Below are 26,098 nucleotides of genomic sequence, written 5' to 3' on the forward strand. Positions count from 1 at the left end.
CAAGCAGGCCCCATGCCACCAGCACAGAGCCCAATGTGGGGCTCAAACCCATGAACCGTGAGATCTTGAACTGAGCCAAAACCAAGAATCACATGCTTAACCGACTGAGCCACCCAGGCATCCTTCAAGTTCCTTTTAATAATATCTGCTAAGTGATAGTAAAATGGTTTCATATCCTTACACAGCTACCATTTGGTTTAAGAAAATAGAAAGAAATCTTATAAAGTCTTACATGTGTTGTTTCATAGTTTTTCAAATATCTTCAGCTATATCTTCAAATGAGTTCATAATCAGCTTATGTGACCCCTACAAGGAATCTAGCTCACCAAGATGAATACACATACATCAATAGAAATTATCTTGCAAATTCAACACTAATTGTAAGAAGATAATTTGCTTCTTCATTGTTGGGTCTCCCTATCTTTCTTACAGACTCATGGTGACTTTATTCAAGAATTGTGTAGTGCACAGCTAAACACACACACACACACACACACACACACACGCACACACAACGGTATTTTCTAGCCTTCCTTGTGGATAGAAATGGCAATGTGACATGGTTCTAGCCAGTTAGACTCAAGAAAAATTTTGCTGGAGATTTTTGGGAATGCACTAATTTCTTATTTAGGTGCTAGGCTTCCTCTTTGTTATCTTTCTTCTTCCCCCTGAGCACCCAACTTGCTCCCTGATGATGAAAATCTTCATTATGGATAGCTGAGCAGAAAGACAGAAAAGAGGAGCTCATCTGGAAAACAGTCTTGAGGTTCCTCAAAAAATGAAGCATAGAGCTACCCTACGACCCAGCAATTGCACTACTAGGCATTTACCCAAGGAATACAGGTGTGCTGTTTCAAAGGGGCACATGCACCCCCATGTTTATAGCAGCACTATCCACAATAGCCAAAGTATGGAAAGAGCCCAAATGTCCATTGACAGATGAATGGATGAAGAAGATGTGATACACACACACACACACACACACACACACACACACACACAATGGAGTATTACTCGGCAATCAAAAAGAACAAAATCTTGCCATTTGCAACTACATGGATGGAACTGGAGGGTATCATGCTAAGCGAAATCCATTAGAGAAAGACAAATATCATATGACGTCACTCATATGTGAAATTTAAGACACAAAGCAGATGAACAGAAGAGAAGGGAAGCAAAAATAATACAAAAACAGGGAGGGGGACAGAAGAGACTCTTAAATATAGAGAACAAACAGGGTTGCTGGAGGGATTGTGGGTGGAGGGATGGGCTAAATGGGCAAGGGGAATTAAGGAAGACACTTGTTGGGATGAGCACTGGATGTTACACGTAGGGGACGAATCACTGGAATCTACTCCTAAAATCATTATTGCACTACATGCTAACTAACTTGGATGTCAATTTAAAAAATAAATAAATACATATATTATTAAAAAAAGAAAGAAAGAAAAGGGGAGCTCAGATCCCAAAGAGAATAATGAACCGTGCTCTGGGAACCTCTCCTGGATAGTCAGAGTCCCCTATTTCTGGAGAAAAATAAAATGTCAGTCATCTCTGTTCAAGGTCATAGAGATCTGAGATCCACTTCTATGTTTTCTAACTTCACAGTCAGCCTGGGGTGGAGAGGGTGGAAAATTGGGAAATCACTAGTCTGCACCCTTGAAGCAAGCTCAGCACCATGAATCGTTTGCCGTCTAGAGCACTAGAACTCTGCAAAGGGCTAAGGATACTTCAATCAATACCCAGGAGGATGGATTTAGAGTTCATGTAGAAAAACTATTGAGACATGAAATACACTTTTCTGTAAAGGGGGTGGGAGAAGATGTTGGGCAAAGAATACAGATTTTTTTGAATTCTAATATATGTCAAGACTCTCTGCTGAGCACAGTATATAGACTTACATACGTGACAATATATGACTGAATCCTCACAAAAATTCTGAAAACCTTTTCATTATCCTTTTATATATGAGAAAACTGACTGGATATTTCACTGATTTTCCCATGAATTCCTTCTCAGACTTAGAAGAGATGTGAGAGAAGCCCAATGACCAGCATCCTTCTTTGACAACTTGTTTAGTAGTTAGCAGACCCAGAGGAAGGTCTGGACCAAGAGGGTTTTCCTCAATGACGATGACATTGGCCATGGGGATGAAGACGATGACAAAGTGACAGACTATTGCCCTGGTGCACACCTGGACCCAGCTGCCAAAAGCCTTGGATTCTAGTCCCATGATGAGTGACCTGTGGTGGGCTCCTCATCTGGAGAATAAAAGGATTGTACTAAAATTCTCTCCAAGTATCCTATGAGTTTCTTAAACACCCCTGGCTTAGGTTTGCTCCTCTCCCAGCAGACAGCCTTGCCGCCATCTGGAAACTGAGAAAGTATGGAGAATGTCATGCTGCCTGCTGTTGCTGCAGGCCACACTTCCTAGAATGATCTGAGCAGAGGGTGCTGTGCAAGAGCCTTAAAAGGCTTTGACAAGTGGCAACAATGTCCCCCAACACCCGGTACTTCCCAGAATGTGAGCTTGTATGTAGTCAGGGTCTCTGCCTCTGACCCTCATCCACTGAATCCTTCCCAAGATGTGCCTGGACTTCCCAGAGCACAAAGAGATGAAGCCAGAGGCACAGAACAAAGAGGCACTCAGAGAAGTTACAGTTGGACAGCAAGTCCCCATACGTTGCTTTCAGTCTGCCCTAAGAGCCTGGGAAATGGGGAAATATATAAATTCTCCCAAATCCAAAATGAACATCATTGTTATCACTGGTTATGGAGTGCCTGGTTTTTGTAAGCTTTTCACATCCTTTCTCTTTGATTCTCCCAAAAGCCAACAGTGGAGTTATTATTGTCCATCCCTATTTAGTAGGCAGAAAACTCAGGCGAAGACAGAACTGATTGACTTACTTTTACGATGCGGGGAATAAATTCTAACTGGGACCATCACTAGTTTTCACAAGCTCTTTATTCTTAGGTGTTACTTGTAGTCTGTGTTATTTTCCAAACTTTGAAATTTATAAAGAGGAAGCAGAGGTATTTTTCATGTGTTGAATGTAAGTACAGTGAAGCCCATATCTTGTGTAATCATAACTACTATTCTGAGAAAAGGGCAGGAAGTCTCAGAGGCTGGAGAGCAAAGGACCAACAGTGTTCTGGCAGGAACAGCCAGTAGGAGGTTCTGGCTGAGAGCTCCCAAGCAGAAAGCTGGCCCACCAGCCACCACTCAGAGGACTGGGCTCCAGGAACAGGTGGGCATGTTCATTTGCATCCTGTACTTTGGGGGGAGATGACTGTCCTTGGAATAGCCAGCCAGGAATCAGATTCTTACTCTCTCTTCCGAGCACCTGCATGAACTGGTGAGTCAATTCCCTGCTCCGGTTTGTAGTTTACTCACTTTCCAAACAAGAGAATTGGGCGAAACAATCCTTAGGTTTCCTCCAAGACTTGAGGTGACAATTTTCTACAATTCTCCACATTTCTTGGTATGTTGCTCAGTCTCACACAGAATATGCTCTCGGAAAATACTGTGCAATTAGCCTGGATCCTGCATTAGGAGCCTGTTGTTCAATCCATTTCTGTCATAGAGAAAATCGCTGTATGCAGAGCAGTCCTCTAAGCTATGATTTATCTCCAAAATGGGGGTTTTAGAACCACCTGGAAATGTGGTGGGCCACCCCAAGTTTTCCTCCACTTGAATGTAGAGGGACAAAGTATCCCTCACAGAGGGTGAAGTCTGAAGATGATGGCATTAGTCTGGGGACTTCTTGTGAAACCATACAGAATCCTGGTTCTACAGCATTCCCTCTAAAAAGCAGCAATACAAGTTATCATAGCCTTAAACTCAGTAAATCCACTTCTAAATGTTACTCTAAGGAGATGACTGAACAGGCGAGGCACCACAGAAGTGCAAAGATGTTCACTGTAGCATTGTTCATAATGATAATAAAAAGAAGAGAGAGAGAGAGGGAGAGAAATAACCTAAATAACACGACTGGTTAAATGAATCTTGAAACGTCTATTAATTTGAATACAGTGGCTTTTTTCTCGTCGTGATGAAATATACGTAACACGAGATTTAGCATTTTAACCATTTATAAGTGTAGAGTTCGGTGGTGTGGTACATTCACATTCTCGTGCAACCATCCCCATGACTGAACTCCAGAACTTTTTCATCTTCCGGAACGGAAAGCCCATGATCATGACCATGGAGCACTAACTCCACATTTCCCTCTCCTCCTAGCCACTGGTGTCCATCACTCTACTTTCTGTCTTGAGGGACTTGGGTACTCTGAGTGCCTTCCAGGAGTGCAATCAGACAACATCTGTCCTTCTGTGACTGGCTTACTTCACTTGGCATATTGTCTTCAAGATTCATCCACACTGTATCAAGTAGCGGAATTTACCACGTAGCTTTTGAGTTTAGGAGTTTTATTATCTGCATACATGACTGTCAGAGATGTCCACAGACTAATGTTGAGTGCAGAAAGATTTCTAAATGGCATGTATAGAACCACTCTGTTTATGTAGAACAATGAATGTGTGTAAACATACAGAGAGAAAGACAAGGGAGAAAATGAGGTAGAAAGGATATGTATGAAACGCTAGTTATTGGGTGGGAGCTGAGATTTAAGGAACTTCCTTTTCTTCTTCAAAATGTATTCCCTATTTTGACTGTAATTGCTATGTGATACGCTCTTTTAAACAAAACGATTAGGGGCGCCTGGGTGGCGCAGTCGGTTAAGCGTCCGACTTCAGCCAGGTCATGATCTTGCGGTCCGTGAGTTCGAGCCCCGCGTCAGGCTCTGGGCTGATGGCTCAGAGCCTGGAGCCTGCTTCTGATTCTGTGTCTCTCTCTCTCTCTGCCCCTCCCCCGTTCATGCTCTGTCTCTCTCTGTCCCAAAAATAAATAAAACGTTGAAAAAATAAACAAAACGATTAAAAATAATAAAAGAAAATAAATAGACATGTTATCGAGAATCTGGTAAGGGTACCAACCAGGCATCCAGGTCCTGGCTAGATGTTCAGGACTAGAACCCAGTAGATCCTGTAGTCCCTGGGTATGAGGACTGAAAAATATAGGAAGGAATCCTATAGGAAGGAATCCAGAACTACAGAGATTTTGTTTTCAAATCCTGAAGTTGGGAGGCAATCTTTTTTCTTTCCTTCCTTCTTCCCAATTTTATTCTTTTAGTTTTTTATTGTGGTAAGAACACTTAACGTGAGATCTACTGGTTAACAGATTTTTAAATGCACAGTCCAGTATGTCTACCTGAAGGCCCAGTGCTTAACAGCAGATCTTTAGAACTTATCTTGCACAGTGGAAATTCTCTACACATGGTACAGCAACTCCCCATTTCCTCCTCCCCCAGAACCTGGGAACTGCCCTTCCAGTCTTTGCCTTGCACATTTGGGTTAGCAAACCACAGGAGTGCAGCAGAAGTCAAGTTTCCAGAATATGGGAACAAATCTCCAAGGTCAGAAGATCTCCTGTCGATGAATATGGAGAGTGGTAGTCAATGGACCTTGGCTACAAGGGAGGGAAGACAGAGGGGCTGAGCATCATGTGTGGCTAGATGGGCACAGCACACCCACCCACAGAAGAGCAATGGCATTACACTGCCCGGGTTCAAGGCTTGCCTCCATCATATGCTAGATATACAATACTATGCAAACTATTTACCCTCTCTGAGCCTCATTTTCTTTCTTTTTTTTTAAATTTAGATTCCAGTTAGTTAACATACAATATAATATTAGTTTCAGGTGTAGAATTTAGCAATTGAACACTTACATATAACACCCGCTGCTCACTACAAATGCCCTCCTTAATCCCCACCACCTATGTAATCCACCCCACCCATGTCTCCTCTGGTAACCATCGGTTTGTTCTCTATGGTCAAGAGTCTGTTTCTTGGTTTTCCTCTCTTTTTTCCTCCCTGTGTTCACTTGTTTTCTTTCTTAAATTCCACATGAGTGAAATCACATGGTATTTGTCTTTCTCTGACTTAGTTCGCTTAGCATAATATTCTCTAGCTCTATCGATGACACTGCAAATGGCAAGATTTCATTCTTTTTGATGGCTTAGTAATATTCCATTGTGTGTGTATACACACCATATCTTCTTTATGCATTCATCAGTCATGGAAATTTGGGCTCTTTCCATAATTTGGCTATTGTTGATAATGCTGCTATAAACATCTCGGTGCATGTATCCCTTTGAATAAGTATTTCTGTATCCTTTTGGTAAGTACCTGGTAGTGCAATTGCTGGGTAGTAGGATAGCTCTACTTTTAACTTTTTGAAAAACTATTTATTTTTGAGAGACAGAGAGAGACAGAGCATGAGCAGGAGAAGGGTAGAGAGAGAGACACACACAGAATCAGAAACAGGCTCCTGGCTCTGAGCTGTTAGCACAGAGCCCAATGCGGAGCTCGAACCACAAACCATGAGATCATGACCTGAGCTGAAGTCAGACACTTAACCGACTGAGCCACCCAGGTGCCCCTCTGTTTTTGACTTTTTGAGGAACCTCCATATTGTCTTCCACAGTGGCTCCACCAGTTTGCATTTCCACAACATCCTTGCCAACACCTGTTGTTTCCTCTGCTGTTAATTTTAGCCATTCTGACTGGTATGAGGTGATATCTCGTTGTAGTTTTTTTTTTATAGTTCCAAAAATATTTTATTCCATATTTACATTTTTTTCTACCTCATAGTATATATCTGAAATCTCTTTTCAGATTTGAAATCTCTTACGTTCTGAAATCTTTTGTGCAGCTTTTCAAAATCTCCAAAGGCAAATATGGTGCCTAGTATAGGATAGGTATCTGATAGTACCCTCTCTTTTTCTCATTGTCGTTTTGATTTGAATTTCCTTGATGATCAGTGATGTTGAACATCTTTTCGTGTGTCTGTTGGCCATCTGTATGTCTTCTTTGGAAAAACATCTACTCATGTTCTCTGCCCATTTTTTAACTGGATTCTTTGTTTTTTGGGTATTGAGTTTTATAAGTTCTTTATATCTTTTGGATACTAACCCTTTATCAGTTTATCATTTGCAATTATATTCTCCCATTCTGTAGGGATGGGAGCTTCACTGTACAGAGTTTTTTTTATTTTGATGAAGCCCCAATAGTTTATTTTTGCTTTTTTCCCTTGTCTCAGGAGACATATCTAGTAAGAAACTGCTATGGCTAATGTCAAACAGGTTACTGCCTGTGTTCTCCTCTAGGATTTCAATGGTTTTCTTTCTCACATTTAGGTCTTTAACCCATTTTGAATTTATTTTTGTGTGTGGTGAAAGGAAGTGGTCCCGTTTCATTCTTTTGCATGTTGCTGTCCAGTTTTCCCAACACCATTTGTTGAAGGGACTTTTTTTCCACTGGATATTCTTTTCTGCAATGTGGAAGATTAATTGATCGTATAGTTGTGGGTCCACTTCTGGGTTTTCTATTCTGTTCCATTGATCTATATGTCTATTTTTGTCCCAATACCATACTGTCTTGATCTCTACAGCTGTGTAATATAACTTGAAGCCTGGAATTGTGATGCCTCCAGCTTTGCTTTTCTTTTTCAAGATTGCTTTGGCTATTTGGGGCCTTTTGTGGTTCCATATAAAGTTTAAGGTTATTTGTTCTAGCTCTGTGAAAAATGTTTGGTATTTTGATAGGGATTGCATTAAATGTGTAAACTGCTCTGGGTAATGTAGACATTTTATTAATACGAACAATATTTGTTCTTCCAATCCATGATAATGGAATGTGTTTCCATTTCTTTGTGTCATGTTCAATTTCTTTCAGCAGTTTTTTATAGTTTTCAGAATACAGGTCTTTCACCCCTGTGGTTATTAGGTTTATTCCTAGGTATCTTATTGTTTTTGGTGCAATTGTAAATGGGGTTGATGCCTTGATTTCTCTTTCTGCTGCTTCTGTTATTGGAGTACAGAAATGCAACAGATTTCAGTATGTTGATTTTGTATCCTGCAACTTTACTAAATTCATGTGTCAGTTATAGCAATCTTTTGGTGGAGTCTTTTGGATTTTTTATGTAAAGTATCATGTCATCTGCAAATAGTGAAAGTCTTATTTCTCCCTTGCCGATTTGGATTCCTTCTATTTCTTTTTGTTGTCTTATTGCTGTGGCAGGGACTTCCAGTACTATGTTAAATAACAGTGGGGAGAGTGGATATCCTTGTCCTGTTTCTGACATAGAGGAAAATCTAAGCCTCATCTTCTTGAATTTAAAAAAAAATTTTAAGTTAATTAATTAGTTTTTAAATTTACATCCTAGTTAGCATATAGTGCAACAATGATTTCAGGAGTAGATTCCTTAGTGCCCCTTACCCATTTAGCCTATCCCCCCTCCCACAACCCCTCCAGCAACCCTCAGTTTGTTCTCTGTATTTGAGTCTCTTATGTTTTGTCTCCCTCCCTGTTTGTACATTATTTTTGCTTCCCTTCCCTTGTGTTCATGTGTTCTGCATCTTAAAGTCCTCATATGAGTGAAGTCATATGATTTTTGTCTTTCTCTGACTGACTAACTTCGCTTAGCATAATACCCTCCGGTTCCATCCACGTAGTTGCAAATGGCAAGATTTCATTCTTTTTGATTGCTGGGTAATACTCCATTGTGTGTGTGTGTGTGTGTGTGTGTGTGTGTGTGTGTACGTGTGTGTGTGTGTGTGTGTGTGTGTGTGTGTGTGTATACCACATCTTTATCCATTCATCCGTCGACGGACATTTGGGCTTTTTCCATACTTTAGCTATTGTTGATAGCGCTGCTATAAACATGGGGGTGCATGTGCCCCTTTGAAACATAATACCTGTATCCTTTTGATAAATACCTAGTAGTGCAATTGCTGACTCATAGGGTGGTTCTATTTTTTAATTTTTTGAGGAACCTCCATATTGTTTTCCAGAGTGACTGCACCAGTTTGCATTCCCACCGGCAGTTCAAAGGAGATCCTCTCTCTCTACATCCTTGCCAACATCTGTTGTTGCCTGAGTTGTTAATGTTAGCCATCTGACATGGGTGAGATGGTATCTCGTGGTGGTTTTGATTTGTTTTTCCCTGGTGATGAGTGAAGTTGACCATTTTTCATGTGTTGGTTGGCCATCTGGATGTCTTCTCTGGAGAAGTGTCTATTCATGTCTTCTGCCCATTTCTTCACTGGATTATTTGTTTTCAGGGTGTTGAGTTTGATAAGTTCTTTATAGATTTTGGATACTAACCCTTTATCTGATATGTCATTTGCAAATATCTTCTCCCATTCCATCAGTTGCCTTTTAGTTTTGCTGATTGTTTCCTTTGCTGTGCAGGAGATTTTTATTTTGATGAGGCCCCAATAGTTCATTTTTGCTTCTGTTTCCCTTGCCTCCAGAGACATGTTGAGTAAGAAGTTGCTGCCGCTGAGGTCAAAGAGGTTTTTGCCTGCTTTCTCCTCTAGGATTTTGATGGCTTCCTGTCTTATTTAGGTCTTTCATCCATTTTGAGTTTATTTTTGTGTCTGGTGTAAGAAAGTGGTCCAGGTTCATTTTTCTGCATGTTGCTGTCCAGTTTTCCCAACACCATTTATTGAAAAGACTGTCTTTATTCCACTGGACATTCTTTCCTGCTTTGTCAAAGATTAGGTGGCCATACATTTGTGGGTCCATTTCTGGGTTCTCTATTCTGTTCCATTGATCTGAGTGTCTGTTTTTGTGCCAGTATCATACTGTCTTGATGATTACAGCCTTGTAATATAGCTTGAAGTCCAGGATTGTGATGCCTCCTGCTTGGGTTTTCTTTTTCAAGATTGCTTTGGCTACAGGGGTCTTTTCTAGTTCCATACAAATTTTAGGATTGTTCTAGCTCTGTGAAGAATGCTGGTGTCATTTTGATAGGGATTGCTAAGCCTCATCTTAAAGATGTGCTGGAATGCTCATCCATGGCCTCTTTGCCCCAGATCTACTGCAAAGGATTCAGTGTCAACACTACTTCCCTCTTCGTTCATCTTACCTCAACCATACTTCTGTCCAGACTCCAAAATCCCCCAAAGTGAAAATTATCTCCTTAGACAGGGAGAACTTTGTTTTTAATGACTTTTAAAATAAGGTACTTGATGCCCAGAGAGCATGAGAAATGACCAGGGCACAGATCTAGGAGCAGAAATGGAGTGGAGGTCACCAACCTTTTATTGAGCACAATGGAGCACCTGATAAAGATCACAGAGACACAACAAAAGGCACTCACCTAAATCACCTCATCCAAATCCTCACAAGCATCCTTCATGATAGCCTTATTATTCCTATTTTGTAAGTAATGAAACTGAGGATAAATGAGGGGAAATAACCTGCCTGTGGCCAACTAATAAATATCTGAGCTGGAATCCCAATGAGCTTTAGATATAACTAATAGGTATTGAAAGTATATCATGTGCCCTGCTCTATACTGAACCCATTACATGCATCATCTCATCTCTCCCTCACTGTGAACCTATGAAGTGGCTAAAAACAACTTGCTTATCGTGAGTTTAGTAATAATTGGTAGGTCTAGAATATGAGCATGGGACTGGACTCCAAGACCTATGCTCAGACATGCAACTAGATGCTGAGGCATTGGACTTCCAGCCCAGTGCCCTTTCCCATCACCCTCACTAGTAATGAGATTGTGGGTGCCAGTTCTAATTTTTGTATGTTATGCATCCCACCCAAAAGAGCCCAGACATTGAGGAGAAGGATCAGGGAGCAGAGACCTGTGGTACCACCAGATTATCACAAGCCTTTATCCAAACTATGACTTTCAAGAGGGAGGATGTTGTGCTAAGAACAGACCTAAGGAGCATCCCAGGGGCTGGACTCTGCTACCCACATCATAGAGACCAGAAACACTGCTGAGCTGGTGGGCAGCAGATGCTATGCTCCTTGAGTCTATGTTGAAATTGCCAATGTTAGGGAAGAAGAATGGAAGATGAGGAGAATTAATGTGATATTTAGAAAAATATCATAAGCTTCTGAGCTATACTGACTTGGTTCAGACATTTTTGCAAACACGGAATAATAATAATTATATTTGGGGCACCTGGGTGGCTCAGTCAGTTAAGCGTCTGACCTCTTGATTTTGGCTCGTGTCATGATCTCATTGTTCGTGAGATTGAGCCCCACGTGGGGCTCCATGCTGACAGCACAGAGCCTGCTTGGGATTCTCTCTCTCTGACCCTCCCTAGCTCACATGTGTCATGAGCTCTCTCTCTCTCTCTCTCTCTCTCTCTCAAAATACATAAATAAACTTAAAAATAGTGATTATTATTATATTTGCTATCACATATTAAACACTTTCAATGTGCCAGGCTAGGCACTTTGTGTATATGAACTTGAACTTATTAGTCCCGAGTTTCCAATGTATACAGTGAGGTTAATAACACCTAAGTTGCTTTAAAGACCAGAGTTACAATGGCCTAGTTCCTGGAATTCAGCAAGCATTAAATAAATGTTCATATTAACAATTATTAAGCTAATATGGGCAAGGGAGTCATTCTCTGTGGGACAGGACCTATACAAGAAAGAGATGTGGAATAGGGTTAATCAGCATTTTTTTAAAATGTGTCTTTATTTATTTTGAAAGACAGAGAGAGAGAGAGGCAGTGTGAGTGAGGAAGGGCAGAGAGAGACAGAGAGAGAGAATCCCAAGCAGGCTTCATGCTCAATGCGGAGCCTGACACGGGGTTAGATCTCATAAGCCCTGAGATCATGACCTGAGTTGATGTCAAGAGTCAGATGCTTAACTGACTGAGCCACCCAGGCCCCCCAGCTAATCAACATCTTAATGGAAAGAAAACGAGACTATGAAGGAAGACTGAGCAGCAAAGGTGCAGCATAAAGGTACGATCCTGGGGCGTGTGGTGTGGGAGTGCGGCACAGGGGAAGCAGAGGTACACAGGAATGAGAGGGATGTTGGAAGCAGGGGCCATTGGAAGGACAGCGAGGTGAATCCACTCAAGGCCGCAAGGAAAGTTCTATATGAATGGTTCACCTCTCAATTGTGTTCACAGTTTTCTCCCAGTGACACGCTTTCTGTCCACAATGGATGGACTGTGCCAAGCACGCTAGCTTTCCAGACTGCTCCCCACATTAACTTTCGTTCCTAAAGGACAGGTCACCTCTTGGACAATGGAGAAAAATCTTGGATGGTTTCATATCTTTAAGTCGAACCTCAGGACCTAATTGAGTTCACTGCCTCTTCCAGCATCGTCAGGATCATGCTATCAAAGCCCAAGACCAAGGGAGCCTTTGACAGCTTTACTCCAAATGGCATCATCATCCCCAAAAGAGAGAAACCTAGACACAGCTACCAAAAAGAGGACAACCCACCAAACACTCTGCAAAAAGAAACTACAGTCCTTGGAGTAAGTCCACGTCACTGGAAGGGAGACACTGTGGAAAATACTGCAAACATATCCACACTACATATCTACAGTGGATCTGGGAGAGTCTCTCATTTTTTTCTCTGACTCCAGGCCAACTGGGACATGAAATGGCGCTTTATGGGAAGACTGTGTCCTCCTCAGGCCTTTCTATAAACTAAAACCACTAGGTCTCCACTTGAAATCTACATAAGAAAGTCTCCTGTCATTTGTCTTTATTGTAGTAGATGTTGGATTCAAGCACATGATTTTACTCAATGTGATTAAATTAGATCTGTCTATTTTGAGCTCATTTCTTAACCATTTTGAGATGAGACGATCTGGACTAACCTCACCATACATTTTCTCCCTGTCTGCCTCACCATAAGACATCCGAATGTCCCCAGTCATCATCCTTCATACTCAGGACTTTAATGTCCACCTGGTTCTGACTATCCCCTTTTAAGACCCAACTCCTATTCATTTCTGACTTTGGAAACCTGCCTGGTTGTGTCCTCTAGAATTCAGGGTCCATTAACAGCATAATCCGATTCATTCCTGGATTTGTTTCTCAAAGGCCTCCTCATCAATCGTGCAAACAGGAACCTAGCTCTCAAGGGCACTGTTTCCACTGTGACCCTCTCTTCTGGGCATAGAAGTGAAGGCAGTCTCTTTGCTTCTTGGGCACTTCTAGATCAGTCCTCTCCTCTCAGTCTCTAAAAGCTCCTATTTTAGAATCTCATGTCATCCAGGGGCACCCGGGTTGTGTAGCTCATTAAGCGGCTGACTTTTAATCTCAGCTCAGGTCATGATCTCACAGTATGTGAGTTCAAGCCCCGCATCGGGCTCTGCGCTGACAGCATGGAGCCTGCTTGGGATTCTGTCTCTCCTCCTCTCTGCCCTTTCCCATCTTGTGCACTCTCTCTCTCTCTCTCTCTCTCCCTCAAAATAAATAAATAAACTTTAAAAAAATAATCTCATGTCATCCAACTAAGTAATTCACTCCCACTTAAAAAAGAAAAATAAAACAACACAGTTACCCTTTTTATGTAGTATCTGAAAAGTCCTACTTCAGTCTTCCTCCCAAAAGAGACATTTTAAAAAATGTTACCTATATTTTGAGCACTGGAAACAAATAATTATTTCAAGTAGTTGTTAATAGTCACAAACTTCAAAAGTTCTTTTAGGTAATCCTAACATCAGGACTAGTTGCAAATTGATAGGAGAATTAAAATTTTAGAAGAATGAGTTTCATGTAAAAACCTAAAAACAATCAGTGTTTTAGAAAATAACATTAAATGACATAGCGGCAATTTTGAAAAGTGATCATCCTTAGAAAAATCAGTTGATGACTATGTTGCTTGAAAATAAAACCAGTTAACATCTGTCATTCTACTATCATTTACCAATACTCACGCCTTAATTTACTTCTTCCAGACAACTGGTTCTGTGTAGACCTGTCCTGCTCCCTACAATCTAGCCTACCTATGGCCTAGAATCACAAACACATTTCACTGTGTGCTTCAGCAATCAGTAAGAGATACTGGAAATACATTTATTCATTTATACATTCAGCTGTCATTTTTTGAGCACCTTCACTGTAGCAGTCACTATTTTACACGCTTAGGGTAATAGATGAACTATACAGTTAAAAGAAAAGAAAAGAAAACAAAACAAAACAAGAGAGCCCCATTCTCACAGTTCTCTTGCTCTACAGAAGGATTCCAGGTCATTGCCCCTATTTTTGCTCTCCTGGATAATGTGCCTTTTATCTTCAAGATACTGACTCCTCAATCACTATCACTCCCAGGGTAGAGTTCATATCGTAAGTCTTGGCTATTTCAATACTCATGTATACGATCCCTCCAATATCATGTCCTATCTGCTCCTTGACCTCTTCTCCCCAGGTATGTTGCCCATCCTTCCATAGACAAACATTTCCCGAGTCGTACCCTGGACCTTACCAATACTAATGGCAATAAACCCACCATTATCTACTTTCAAACATCCCATAGTCCATCACCTCTGATCTTTCTAGATCACTCCCTCCAACTCTATGTCGATGCTAACTTTCTCTAACCTCTCTGGGAGTTACTGATAATATCCCTATTTCATGGAGCCTTCCTCGCCTAGCCACGATCAACAGCTTTGTCCTCCTTAAGGAAAAACTGCCACATTGGTTTAATTCTAACTCTGCCCCTTTGCCTATTCTGCCCCTGAACCCATGCAACTAACCTTGGCAAATACACACACGGACTCCACTTTGGATTTATGACCATAACCTCAAAGGGACTGTAAAAGCTGCTTAAAAAGAACACGATATTTCTTTCATCCATTCACTTTCCTGCTATCCCAGAAAACTATTTCAATAGGTTTCAATCCTTCTCCATTGATTACCTGGATTCCTAACATACTAAGAAAACTGAGGCAATCTGGAGTAAAGGTCCACAAGCTGCCACACATCTGCAATTACTCCCATAGGTGCCATATATTCTCTCTCCCCTCCCCATTACTAACCAAATGCCCATCTTCTAATTAACGATGAGCCTCCCTTGTGCAGTGAATCCCATCCCTCATTACTCGTTCCAGTAATCCTCCCCATGCTCTCTGCAAATGTTTTGTGATCAGTTCCATGAGGAAAGAATCTTCCTGCAATTTCTCCTATCTTGAGAACAAAATAGCAGAAACAGACACTTATAACTTCGCAGGCCCTCTAGCTAATGCCCCACCAGCAACTTGCCTTCTCAGCAACACTCCTCTATGGGGTGGGAAGTCTAATGTTTCCAGCTCCTCTTGAATGATATTCTCTCTTGAAACACATCCAATGGGATTTGTCCCCCTTGCTCCACATTAGTAACCCAATTTCCAAGTCTCCACTGTTAATGTTCTTGAACTAATAGAAGTGTTTGATGCAGCGGACTACCCTCTCCTACTTGAAACATTTTAATCATATGGCTTCCTGGACATCACATTCTTCTGGTCTTCCTCCTTCCCTCTTGGCTGCTTCTTTTATACTCCTTGATTGTTTCTATTTATTTATCTGACCCTAAATTTGGAGTGCTCCATTGCTCAGTCCCCATTTTGTTGCTACATCTGCTACAGTGGTAAACTCACACAGTAATATAGTTTTAAATATGATCTTCACTGATGGTTTGGGAAGAAAAAGATTATTTCCCTTACATGGCTCTCTCCTCTAAAGTTAAGACTCCTATAACCAACAGCCTATGTACATTTCCACTGAGATATCTACACCTCTCCCGTAACCTGTCCCAGACTGAAATCCTCATTTTTGTCCCCCAACCCACCCCTCATACAACATTCCCCATCTCAGATAAATGTCAACACCATCATTTCAGATGCTTAAGCCAAAACCCTTGGAAGCAACCTTCATTCCTTTCTTCTATAATCCACATGCAAACTGTCAGTAAATCCTAGAGGCTTACTCTTCATCGTGCAACTAGAATCCAACTACTTCTTACTACTTCTACTATGAATGTCGTTTTCAAGTCAGCATCATCTCACCTGTGAATTACTACAATGCCCTCCTTATTGATGTCCCTGCTCTGTTTCCTTATAATCTATTCTCGATGCGGCAAGCATTAGAATGATCTTTTAAAAATAGAAATCACTTTCTCAAAATTATCCACTTCACTTCCCTTTTTACTCAGAACAAAAGGCAAAGTTGATAAAATAGCCTATAAAACCCTACAGGGTTTGCACTCTGTCCCCAGTACTCCTCGGGCCTCCTACTACTTTGCTCCTAACTAATTCCACTTTCCAAGGAACATCTCTGTAAAGGACATAATACACGGCCAGTGGCAGTGACTTTCATCTGCTTCATTTCCCTGCTGCTGGCACAGGACAGATATTCAATAAATATTAATTGTATGAATGGTTGAATTCTCTTGACTTTACATTATTTCTCCTAGGTTTTTGTATCATCTTTTAATTGCATATGCATTAAACAGTGGGTAAGAGTGTGGATTCTAGATCAAAGTAATAGGGCTAAGTCCTAGTTCCTCCACTTGGCCATTTGTGTGGGTTCGTACAAGCTATTTAAACTCCCAGTGCCTCATTTTTCTCATCCATAAATAAGATGAGATAAATAACCAGAGTGTAGAAAGTGTTCAACAAATGTAGACTATTACCACTGGTGTCATAAAAACACTAATTATTATCAAAATTCAATGATGAAGAAGGTAAGATGAATTATGGCTTTATTTTATTTCAATTGAAATTGAGCCCTTTATTAACTCTCCCTTGGTAAGTTTGCTTTCTACATCCATCCAACTGGACTATTGTCCAGAACAATTTTCTCCACCTACTTTTCCTAGAACAACAACAACAAAAAATGTCAACTATATTTTTCAAAATAAAATTAAAATGTATATATTATCACTTCCTGATTTGCTAGTTTACTAATCCTATCAGAAAGGAAGAAGTTAGGTATACATGACTTTCTCTTAGAGAATGCTTACTGGCTCCTTGTAATACTCCCCCCCCCTTTTAATATGACACATTATAGCATATTTTATACTCCTTATAAACACAATGTACATTCAAATAATCACTTTCATCTGTTCCAAGTATGTTCCTAGCATTTTCCGTCTTCTCTCTTGTAGATTATACAGATTATGTGCTGCCTGCTGATTTCAAGTTTGGGGGCGATTTTGGTTTCTGCTCCTTACTCTTCCCACTTCAAGCCAACAACTTCCACCATTTTGATGTCTGGGTACCCATTTGTAGCAGCTACATGTGTGAGTAGAATGGGGTCTCCAAGAAAGGATATGCTCTTTAAACGCTAAGTGGGTACTAGATCATGAGTGACTCAGTCCCAAGAGGTGGGGAGAAAGGAGCAGGTGGCCAAGGCCTCTAGCTTTCTCTCTGTCATCATCCCATGTCACGTTTCTCCCATTCGGGAAGAGCAGCAGAGGAGTCTAATCCCTCCTCCTGTGTCACCATTCCAGGGAGTAGCTGGCCAGGGCAGGAGGCAAGAGGGTAATACAGTGGGCATACCAGCACAACACTTCTTACCTGGCCTCACAGCCGACCTCTGGAAAAGTAGAAGATTTTTCACATTCTTCTTCGGGTCTTTGATGAGGCCATTGCATTCCCTCCAGTGTAAGAATAATCCACCTGTCAGGTAAAGAGTGAAAAGATCATTTTTAAAATAAAATGAGCACCATGGGTAAATGCCACAGGTCTGCAGAGAATCAAACTGGTGATGGTAAGATTCACGGGAAGCAAGGACACTCTTGCTATGTGTTCAGAAGTAACCCTGAGAATTTGGAAAACTTTTTTTTTTTTTTTTTTGCTACTTTCCATCTAATGGCTCATGGAAAGGGGGCCTTTTCTTTGGAGACTAGCCAGGGTCTAGTCATGCCTCCCACAAAGGGCCACTTCTTTTCCATGTAGTATCCTACACAAAGGAGGAAAAACCACACATTCTGGGCAGATGAATTCTAACAGGGCATCACCTCTGTACGGATACAGCCTTTATGTGAACGCAAACTATGCAGTGATGCAGGGAAGCCCTGCTCCTGACCCCAGAGCACAACTTATCCTTACTTCTCTAATAAGTGGTTGAGCTCCCACATTCCCTTATGAAAGGCAGGAACAGCTCATGCTGGACCCTCTTTGTCTGTGACTACTACCAATCCCTAAGGCACAAGCTTAACCAATGTTCCAGCTTAGAACTTTCTCCCTCCACCAGCCAGATCCTTACACTACTGGGCTCAAATACTGACTTCTGGGGGCACCTGGGTGGCTCAGTCGGTTAAATGTCCAACTCTTGATTTTAGCTCAGGTCACGATCTCATGGTTCATGGGATCGAGCCCCTCATTGGGCTCTGTGCTGAGTGGGGAGCCTTCTTGGGGTTTTCTCTCTCTCTCTCTCTCTCTCTCTCTCTCTCTCTCTCTGTCTCTCTCAGCCCCTCCCTGCTCTCCCCCCCTCCAAAGTAAATAAATAAACTTAAAATACTGACTTCTGGGGCTTCAGGATGAGAGACTCTTCACACCTGACCCTGTACCTCCCCCTTTCTTCAACTCCCAGTCTAACTCAGGCCCCCTACACCAGTGCTTGAAGCTAACGTGTTTCTGTACCTTCTGTCATTGAAGCCCCTTTCCTACATGCTTCTGTCGGCTGCTCCCACCTTCATATCCCTTCAAGTCATTGGTCTTCCTCAACCTCCTCTCTTCCCACCTCATAACTTAGCACTGTTCTTTTTCTGCGTATACCTCTGCTCCAGGCCACCTCAGCTCACAGTGATTTTCGCTAACATAAATCCCAATCCTCTGTGCATCTGCCCTTTCTCTAAAGTCAATGTTAAGCATCCTGAGAGTAGAAATAAGGCCTCTCTCTTAATATGGACCGACACCATTCCTACGGTGTTATCTCTCTAAGAGTTTTACATTACTTATTGATTGATGGATAGTAACATGGTGCACACATTTCCACAAGACAACTGAACTGATCATTTCTCTCTTCTCTGAGCAGTTTGCCATTACTGGATCCCTCTCGATCATTTCTGGGAAAAAGACAACTATGCCCTTTGTAAGTATGAGAGCCGTCGAATCTCAGCTCGCCGGAATAAAAAGAACTTCAGAGGCAATAACTCTAGTTCAAAGTGTCCATTTGACAGCTTAGGGAAATAGGGCTCTGAGCAGGGGAGAGAGTTCTCACTGCTGGTCCGGTGACAGAACTGGGTGTAAACGCCAAATTCCCTGTTTCCTAGACCAGTACTCTTCCCCTATGCAATGTGCTCCTGGGTCATATTTCAAGGTTTACTTCAGTTGCTTCAATGGTAGACAATTTTAAATAAACCATGGAGTCTTTGCAGTTTGTTAGCTTGGCCCTGAACAGGGTAGATGACCTTCTAGAACCTAGACTTCCTTTTCCGGAAAAACCTGTCTCAGAATGAGCCAATTTCCCTAAACGGCAAGGTCAGAGGCAGAGGTGTGTGGGCTTAGATCCTGTGGCTAGCTCCCCCACCCCCTCAGAAACAAGGAATTAACAGACTGTAGCCACTTTCCTGACAAAAGTCAGGGGTGTGTGGGTGGGGTCTTTGATACTCTAGCAACCTTTCCCTCTGCCTTGCCACACACTCACAAAGATGACTTAGGGAAGGGCCACATCCTGACTCAGGAAGATCCAAGATCTAGTTAACTACAGTTGAGGGCACAGAAGATGGTGTTCTGAGGCTGGTATATGTTCCTTATACTTGAAGCTAGAATCTAAACTCCAGAACCAGGGGACAGAGTTCACCCCACTGGATGGAGTCAGAGTTCTGGACCCAGCACCAGGAAACTCTCGTCTCAGATCTATCACTGACCCACGTGTGTGCTTGAAAAAGTTCCTTCCTTTTCTGGGCTTCAGTTTTCTCATTTATAAAATGGGGAAGAGGAACATGTGGCTGTGGCTCTCACAGGTGGCTTCCCAAGCGTCCTGAATACCCTGAAAGGGAAAACCATACTTGGGATGACCCAGCATGATGTGGGCTCCGCACGCAGGACACAAGACAGTACGTGGGCTCCAGTGTGCACGTGGCAGCTCTGGGCAAAGGCGCCGCCCATTCCATCGGCACTTCCTTTGGGAACTCAGCACTTGAAGCCACACAGCTCCTAGGCCAAGGGAGAAGGAAGGGCAGAGCAGTCATCCCCCAGACACACAGTATCCTTGAATGACGTTCAAAGAGAAATGAGCACATGCTGGGAACCTGGCACAGAGTCCGGCACCTCAGTGTCTTTGCAGAGGCATCATATTCTGCGAGAACCCTTTGCCCCAAAATACAGAGTATGACCCAAATCAGAATGTGGTGAACGTGGTTCTTGGGCCTGATCCGCCTATAGGTAGGTATTCTAGCTTCTCCAGTTCTCCCTTTCATGGAAATAAAAGCCATAGACTGGTGTAGGAGGGACCAAAGGTCCTATTCTAAAAGGGCTGAAAGCAATAGAACGACTCTAAGGCTGTTGGGGAAGTCAGCAAGCCATCTCTGTCCAGTGCTGCAGAGAGCCAAGGATCCAGAACTCCTATACCGGAGGAGGAGTTACGTGTGCATTCTCTCACTCGACAAACATTTACTTATTGTATCAGGTGATAAACCAGGTAGTGAAGAGGGATACAGAAGTGAATAAAACATAGTCTGTGCCCCCTACGAGTGCACAGATTACAAGGGAAACAGACTCAGGGACGCAACGATGCAGTACAATGGATGGAGGGTTAATAGCATCACATGCTGCTCCTGTTGTGACATCCCAATGCAAATTTTCTTTCTCAGGCCATGAGCACCCTGACCGCAAGTGCAGCGAGTTCTCTAGCTGCTGGAGCAGGCCTCTTCCTCCTTGCTGATAGCCTGGTAGCCTTGGAGACGGCCTCTCGACCGTGTGACTCAGAAAGGGAATACCTATCCTCACTGCCTTACTCGGGGTACTATTATTCAACTTATGAATTCAAGGACTGTCTCCTGGCTAGTGTCAGTCTGACGGTAAGTAGTTTCAGACTGAATATCTTGCCTGTGAAATTCTTAGTTTCTCTCCTTTGCATAATCTCTGCTTTTTCAGCAGTCTGTGTCTTGTTGATCTGAATGGCTGGAAGCAGACCAAAAAAAAAAAAACCCCAAACTGTGGTTGAGTCCTGTCGGCAGACTGCAAAATATAGGGGATGCATTGTGCCAAGTCAAAAAAGGAAATAAAGAAGACTTGTGGGTTCTAGATATGTCTCCTCTGGCATGAGAACTAAGCAAAAATAAACTATTGGGGCTACACCAAAATAAAAAGCTTCTGCACAGCAAAGGAAAACATAAACAGAAAGACAACTTATATTTGTAAATGATAAATCCTACAAGGGGTTAATGTCCAAAATATATAAAAACTTATACATCCCAACACTAATAAAACAAATAATCCAATTAAAAATGGGCAGAGGACTTGAATAGACATTATCCCACATATGACATACAGATGGCCAACAGACACATGAAATGATGGTCAACCTCACTAAGCAGCAGGGACATGCAAACCCAAACCACAGTGAGGTATTACTTCACACCTATCAGAATGACTAGTATCAAAAAAATAAGAAATAACAAGTGTCGGAGAGGGTGTGGAGAAACGGGAAAACTTGTGCACTGTTGGGTGGGAATGTATAATGGTGCAGCCACTGTAGTAAACAGTATGGAAGTCCCTCATAAAATTAAAAATAAAAATACCATACGATCCAGCAATTCCATTACTGGGAATTGACTCAAAGAAAACAAAAATTCTAGTTTGAAAAGATATATGCACCCATGTATTTACCGCAGCATTATTTACAATAGCCAAGATACAGAAGCAACCTGAGAGTCCACAGATAGATAAGTGGATAAAGAAGATAAGGTCAGCAGTCTCTCTTGCATAGAAAACATTCCATTCTCAATAGGTTTAGCTCTCGGAGTGCCTCCTTTGTTGAAAAGGCATTTTCTCCCCCCTCGACGCAGGCAGAAATAGCCCTCTTTATTTGAATTTTATCCACATTAAGTTAGCTACAGAATTTGGACTTTTTAAGCCCAAACACATAATTATACTTTGGCCCAGCTAAGCTGGCAGAGTGAGAAGGGGCTGGGAGATGAGCCTCCAACGGATTCAAATCCTAGCAGAAATGCCATCATCTCTGCAACATTTTCTTGCCACTTTTCCCCCCACACTGGATGGTCACCAGTGGTTGACGATAAAAACACTGGCTTCGTCAATTCTCTATATACAGGCTCATAGTTTTAAAACCATAAACTTTGGCCTTTTAGGGAGAAAATTTTCTTCCTTTGTGACTCCTCTAGCAGGAGCCAGGGAGATAGATGAAATCTCTCCTATTCCCTTGGACGTGTCTCAGGAATCCCAGAGCGTGTGTGCAAGTTTCCAGACTCACAGACTTCTGTGAGTCTGCCTGTGTGACCCAGAGGTTGCCAAAAGCAACCCCCCTGATGCAGGAGCTTGAGGAAGTGGAAGGGCACAGAAATGCATCTGGTTAAAAATCAGTGCGAGGAAGCCCAGGATATGGCATCAGCCTGGTGCAGAGCAAAGCCAGGAGGGTGAGGGAGACATCCTCCCTGCTGGGGCATGAGGGTTTAACTCAATGGAAACTAAACTCAATTCATCAAACTGACTCCTACTCTCAGACAACCAGAGAACTTCCTGCAGAATTGGAGAAGTTGCAGCAGGACTTGACTCCAAATGTCCGCTCTTTATTAACACAAAGATAACCTGAGCAAAGTAACACATCAAAAGATTCAAGATATATATCTGAGGTTGGAAGAAGGAAGGAAGAGAGGGTGGGAGGCAGAAAAAGATCAAGGAAGAAAGGCATCGTTGGTTCCAGGAGCTAAGAAGGATCCTGCAGCCGGGCAACCAAGTAAGAGCTGAGACCAGAAAACCAGGGAGGCCTGGATGGGAATATAGGTGTTACAAGCTGGGATAATGGCATTTTAATGTCCATGACAAATCTGAAGCTCTTCAAGCCCGCACTGAGTGTCCTGCAAAAATGTTAGAAGCAGAGACTGAATATGTACCTTATTTATGAAAATAAGACAAGGAAAACTCTGCCCAACATCCCAAGGAGCTTAAAGAAACTCCACCATAAAAGTTTCTAGGATGAAATCATCTCACCAAGCCATGTGCAGGGATGGACAGTATCCAAATCCAAATTCCATATAAAACAAACGAACCTCAAATACAGGGATTCACTTAAAAACTGTTCCTGGGTCTGGATCTCCTGAGGTTCTATCAGAATCAAACCTAAAGTTTCCATCTAGGGAGTCATCCACAAACCCAACCAATGGGTCTGTCCTACATATCAAAAAATCCTCCCCCATCTCTCTCTGCTCCTCCCCTGTTCATGCTCTGTCTCTCTCTGTCTCAAAAATAAACAAACGTTTAAAAAAAAAATTAAAAAAAAAAACAAACAACTTGGTCGGTTAAGCGTCCGACTTTGGCTCAGGTCATGATCTCATGGTCCATGAGTTCGAGCCCCGCGTCGGGCTCTGTGCGGACAGCTCAGAGCCTGGAGCCTGTTTCAGATTCTGTGTCTCCCTCTCTCTCTGCCCCTCCCCCACTCATGCTCTGTCTCTCTCTGTCTCAAAAATAAATAAACGTTAAAAAAAAATTTAAAAAAAAATCCTCCCCCACGCACCCATATACTGACATCATCTGAGAGGAAAAATATTTTGAAAAACCTAAGAAAAAAAATGGGTTACAGCAGCAAATATGAAAGTTTAGTTGCTCAAGAATTGGAGGTTATATACCAATTTGGAAGACCATAATGAAAACATATTTTCAACAATAAAGACATAAAGAAAAGGAATTAAAACCAACATGAGATAACATGACAGCAAGAAAAAAAGAGTAGATTTGAAAAAGAACTAAGCAGTATGATTAGAAATGCAAATTATAATCTTTGAAATGAACCATTTAGTGTTATCAGTTAAAGAGGAGATTCAACATATCCAAAGAAATAAACAGTGAAGTGAAATTGAGGTCTGATCAAATCACATGGAGCACAACACATCGCAGTGAAAATCTGAAAGATATGAGTGACGGGTTAACAGACAGGTAGGAGGCAGCGAACTGAAAAGAACCAGCACACATCTAATGTGACCCCAGTAAGCCTGCCAGGGAGAGAGGACGTGCGCAAAGAGAAATAAGTGGGGTGAATTTCAGAATTAAAAAAAAAACAGATTTCAGATGGAAAGGATGAACTGAGACCATTTCTGGATAAGTAAAGGCAAATCCACACTAGAAACATCACACCAGTGAAAACAACTAGTGATAAAGGAAGGGTTACTCTTGTCTCAGAAGGTGGGATCCCACGGTTCTGAGAGGAAACCGTTGCTGCTTATTTCTGTGCCTTATTCTCTCCACGGCTAGAGCCTTCACCCCCAGCCTCCTCTCAGTCAGGCACAGGGCTAGCCGATGGCACCAACTGTTCCTGTCTTGATTCACAGGGGGTGCTGGTGGTGATGCTCATTTTCACTGTGCTGGAACTCTTAACAGCTACCTACGCTTCCATCCTTTGGTGGAAACAGCTGTACTCCAAGAACCCAGGGGTGAGTACTCTGACATGTCACATGACACCTGCTGGGTCCCGACATTGGAGCTGTGATGTTCCGGGTCTAAAAAGTGGCAGAAAGAGGAGGCAATGAGGTTCACGTAGCAGTCAACTTTCAGAGTGAGGAGAGAGTTCTATGAATGGGCTCCTTCACGATGACACTAGTATCTGAGATTACTAGTGCCTTCTGGCCCGCAAACCAGAAGACCTGCTTATTAGAATGGCTAAAATGGTTTTAGAAATCACCTGCCCCAAGGGCGACTGGGTGGCTCAGTCGGTTAAGCGTCCAGCTTCGGCTCAGGTTATGATCTCGTGGTTCGTGAGTTCGAGCCCCGCATCGGGCTCTGCCCTGGTGGCGCAGGGCCTGCTTGGGATTCTCTCTCTCTCTCCCTGCCCCTCTCTCTACCCCTCCCCCATGTGTACTCTTTTTTCAAAATAAATAAACTCAAAAATAAGAAAGAAATCACCTGCTCCAACCCCCTATAAAAGAACCAAGGCTCAGATAAAATCACAAGGAGAACAAATGATGTAGGCTGATGGGCTGAGAATGAAAAGCCTGTATCTCCTTCTTCTTGTCAGGAACACAGCCACCTGCCTCCCTAGAGTCTCCATGACCCCGTTCCCTTGCTAATGCAGTCGTATCTTATTAGGGCATCTCTGTTCTGCTGATGGTGTCCTGTGTTCTTCCTTACTTCCTCTTAGGGCATGACATTACAATTCGAAAATGCTGGTCTTTTCTCTAAAACCCATTTTTTTCTAAAGAAAGTATTTAAAGGGCTTAGATCTCTGGCGAATGATCTCCTCTGGGCCCACCAGTGTAAAATAAACCTCCTGCCTTCCAAGACAAAAAAAAAGAAATTATTTCAAGGGAAGGAATACATTATGACTCAATTATGATCTTATTGGTAAATGGTAATATGATTAGCAGATCACAGCATAGCATTTGTTCGAACTAATACTGATGCATTTTATATTTTGGTAAAGTTGGAAAGGCTACTACCATACATTTGGGGGAAATGCATTTCAAATATGGATCAAAAAAAGCTTCCAAAATCAGAGTTTAAAACCCACTAATAAACTTTATCTTTTCCAGAGTACATTTTCCATGCCTCAATCACAAGGTCATATCCAACATGTCAAAAATCCTTCAAGGTCATGCATAGGAGTAACGCCTCAGAAGAAAAAGGAGAAAGCCAGGGCTCCTGGCAAAGTGTGGTTAGACTTTCCTGAAATTTCAGCTACTTTAGACACTGAAAGAAACCTTTAGAAAAACGGTTTTTGTTTTGCACTTGCTCAGTGAGAGTCATTTTATTGCTCTTGAAAGTAATCTCTTGGGGTGCTTGGGTGGCTCAGTCGTTAAAGTGTCCAGCTCCTGATTTCTGCTGCGGTCATGATCTCATGGTTAGTGAATTCAAGACCCGCATCGGGCTCTGCACTGACAGTGCAGAGCCTGCTTGGGATTCTCTCTCTCCCTCTTTGTTTCCCTCCCCTGCTCATGCTCCCTCTCTCTCTCAAAAAAAAAAAAAAAAAAGAAAAAAGAAAAGAAAAGAAAAGAAAAGAAAAGAAAAGAAAAGGAAAGAGTCTCTCAAATCCCAGGTGGGTAAACTGAACAGAAAGTGGTTCACCCAGCCCTAAATAAGAGGAGAAAA

At 42.2% G+C, this 26,098-nt stretch overlaps 2 protein-coding genes across 3 annotated transcripts in view; one reads left to right on the forward strand and one right to left on the reverse strand.

The window, feature by feature from the left end:
* LOC122483831 (membrane-spanning 4-domains subfamily A member 4A-like) overlaps positions 1-26,098 on the reverse strand; it is a 98,423-nt gene that overhangs the window by 48,398 nt on the left and 23,927 nt on the right. The window contains exon 2 of the mRNA XM_043581250.1: positions 17,411-17,512. Within this exon, the coding sequence (XP_043437185.1) occupies positions 17,411-17,512 (102 nt within the window). The remainder of the gene's footprint in view (positions 1-17,410; positions 17,513-26,098) is intronic.
* Positions 3,125-25,874, forward strand: MS4A7 (membrane spanning 4-domains A7). Of its 2 annotated transcripts, none has more exons than XM_043581248.1 (7): positions 3,125-3,248; positions 12,220-12,379; positions 16,999-17,133; positions 18,873-18,929; positions 20,653-20,859; positions 24,346-24,447; positions 25,543-25,874. In XM_043581248.1, the coding sequence occupies exons 2-7, from the start codon at positions 12,233-12,235 to the stop codon at positions 25,714-25,716; spliced, it is 822 nt and encodes a 273-aa protein (XP_043437183.1). In that variant the 5' UTR covers positions 3,125-3,248; positions 12,220-12,232; the 3' UTR covers positions 25,717-25,874. The 2 variants fall into 2 exon arrangements, with proteins under 2 accessions (XP_043437183.1, XP_043437182.1); XM_043581247.1 differs by lacking the exon at positions 3,125-3,248 and adding an exon at positions 3,249-3,356.

Source organism: Prionailurus bengalensis, chromosome D1 (genome assembly GCF_016509475.1).
Source record: "Prionailurus bengalensis isolate Pbe53 chromosome D1, Fcat_Pben_1.1_paternal_pri, whole genome shotgun sequence".
NCBI lineage: Eukaryota > Metazoa > Chordata > Mammalia > Carnivora > Felidae > Prionailurus > Prionailurus bengalensis.

Bases quoted from the DNA above. Each gene is read 5' to 3' on its own strand.
- MS4A7 (XM_043581247.1), top strand. The intron at 18,930-20,652 runs GTAAGTATGAGA...TTTCTTTCTCAG, and splicing joins AAAAGACAACTATGCCCTTT to GCCATGAGCACCCTGACCGC. The intron at 24,448-25,542 runs GTGAGTACTCTG...TATCTTTTCCAG, and splicing joins TGTACTCCAAGAACCCAGGG to AGTACATTTTCCATGCCTCA.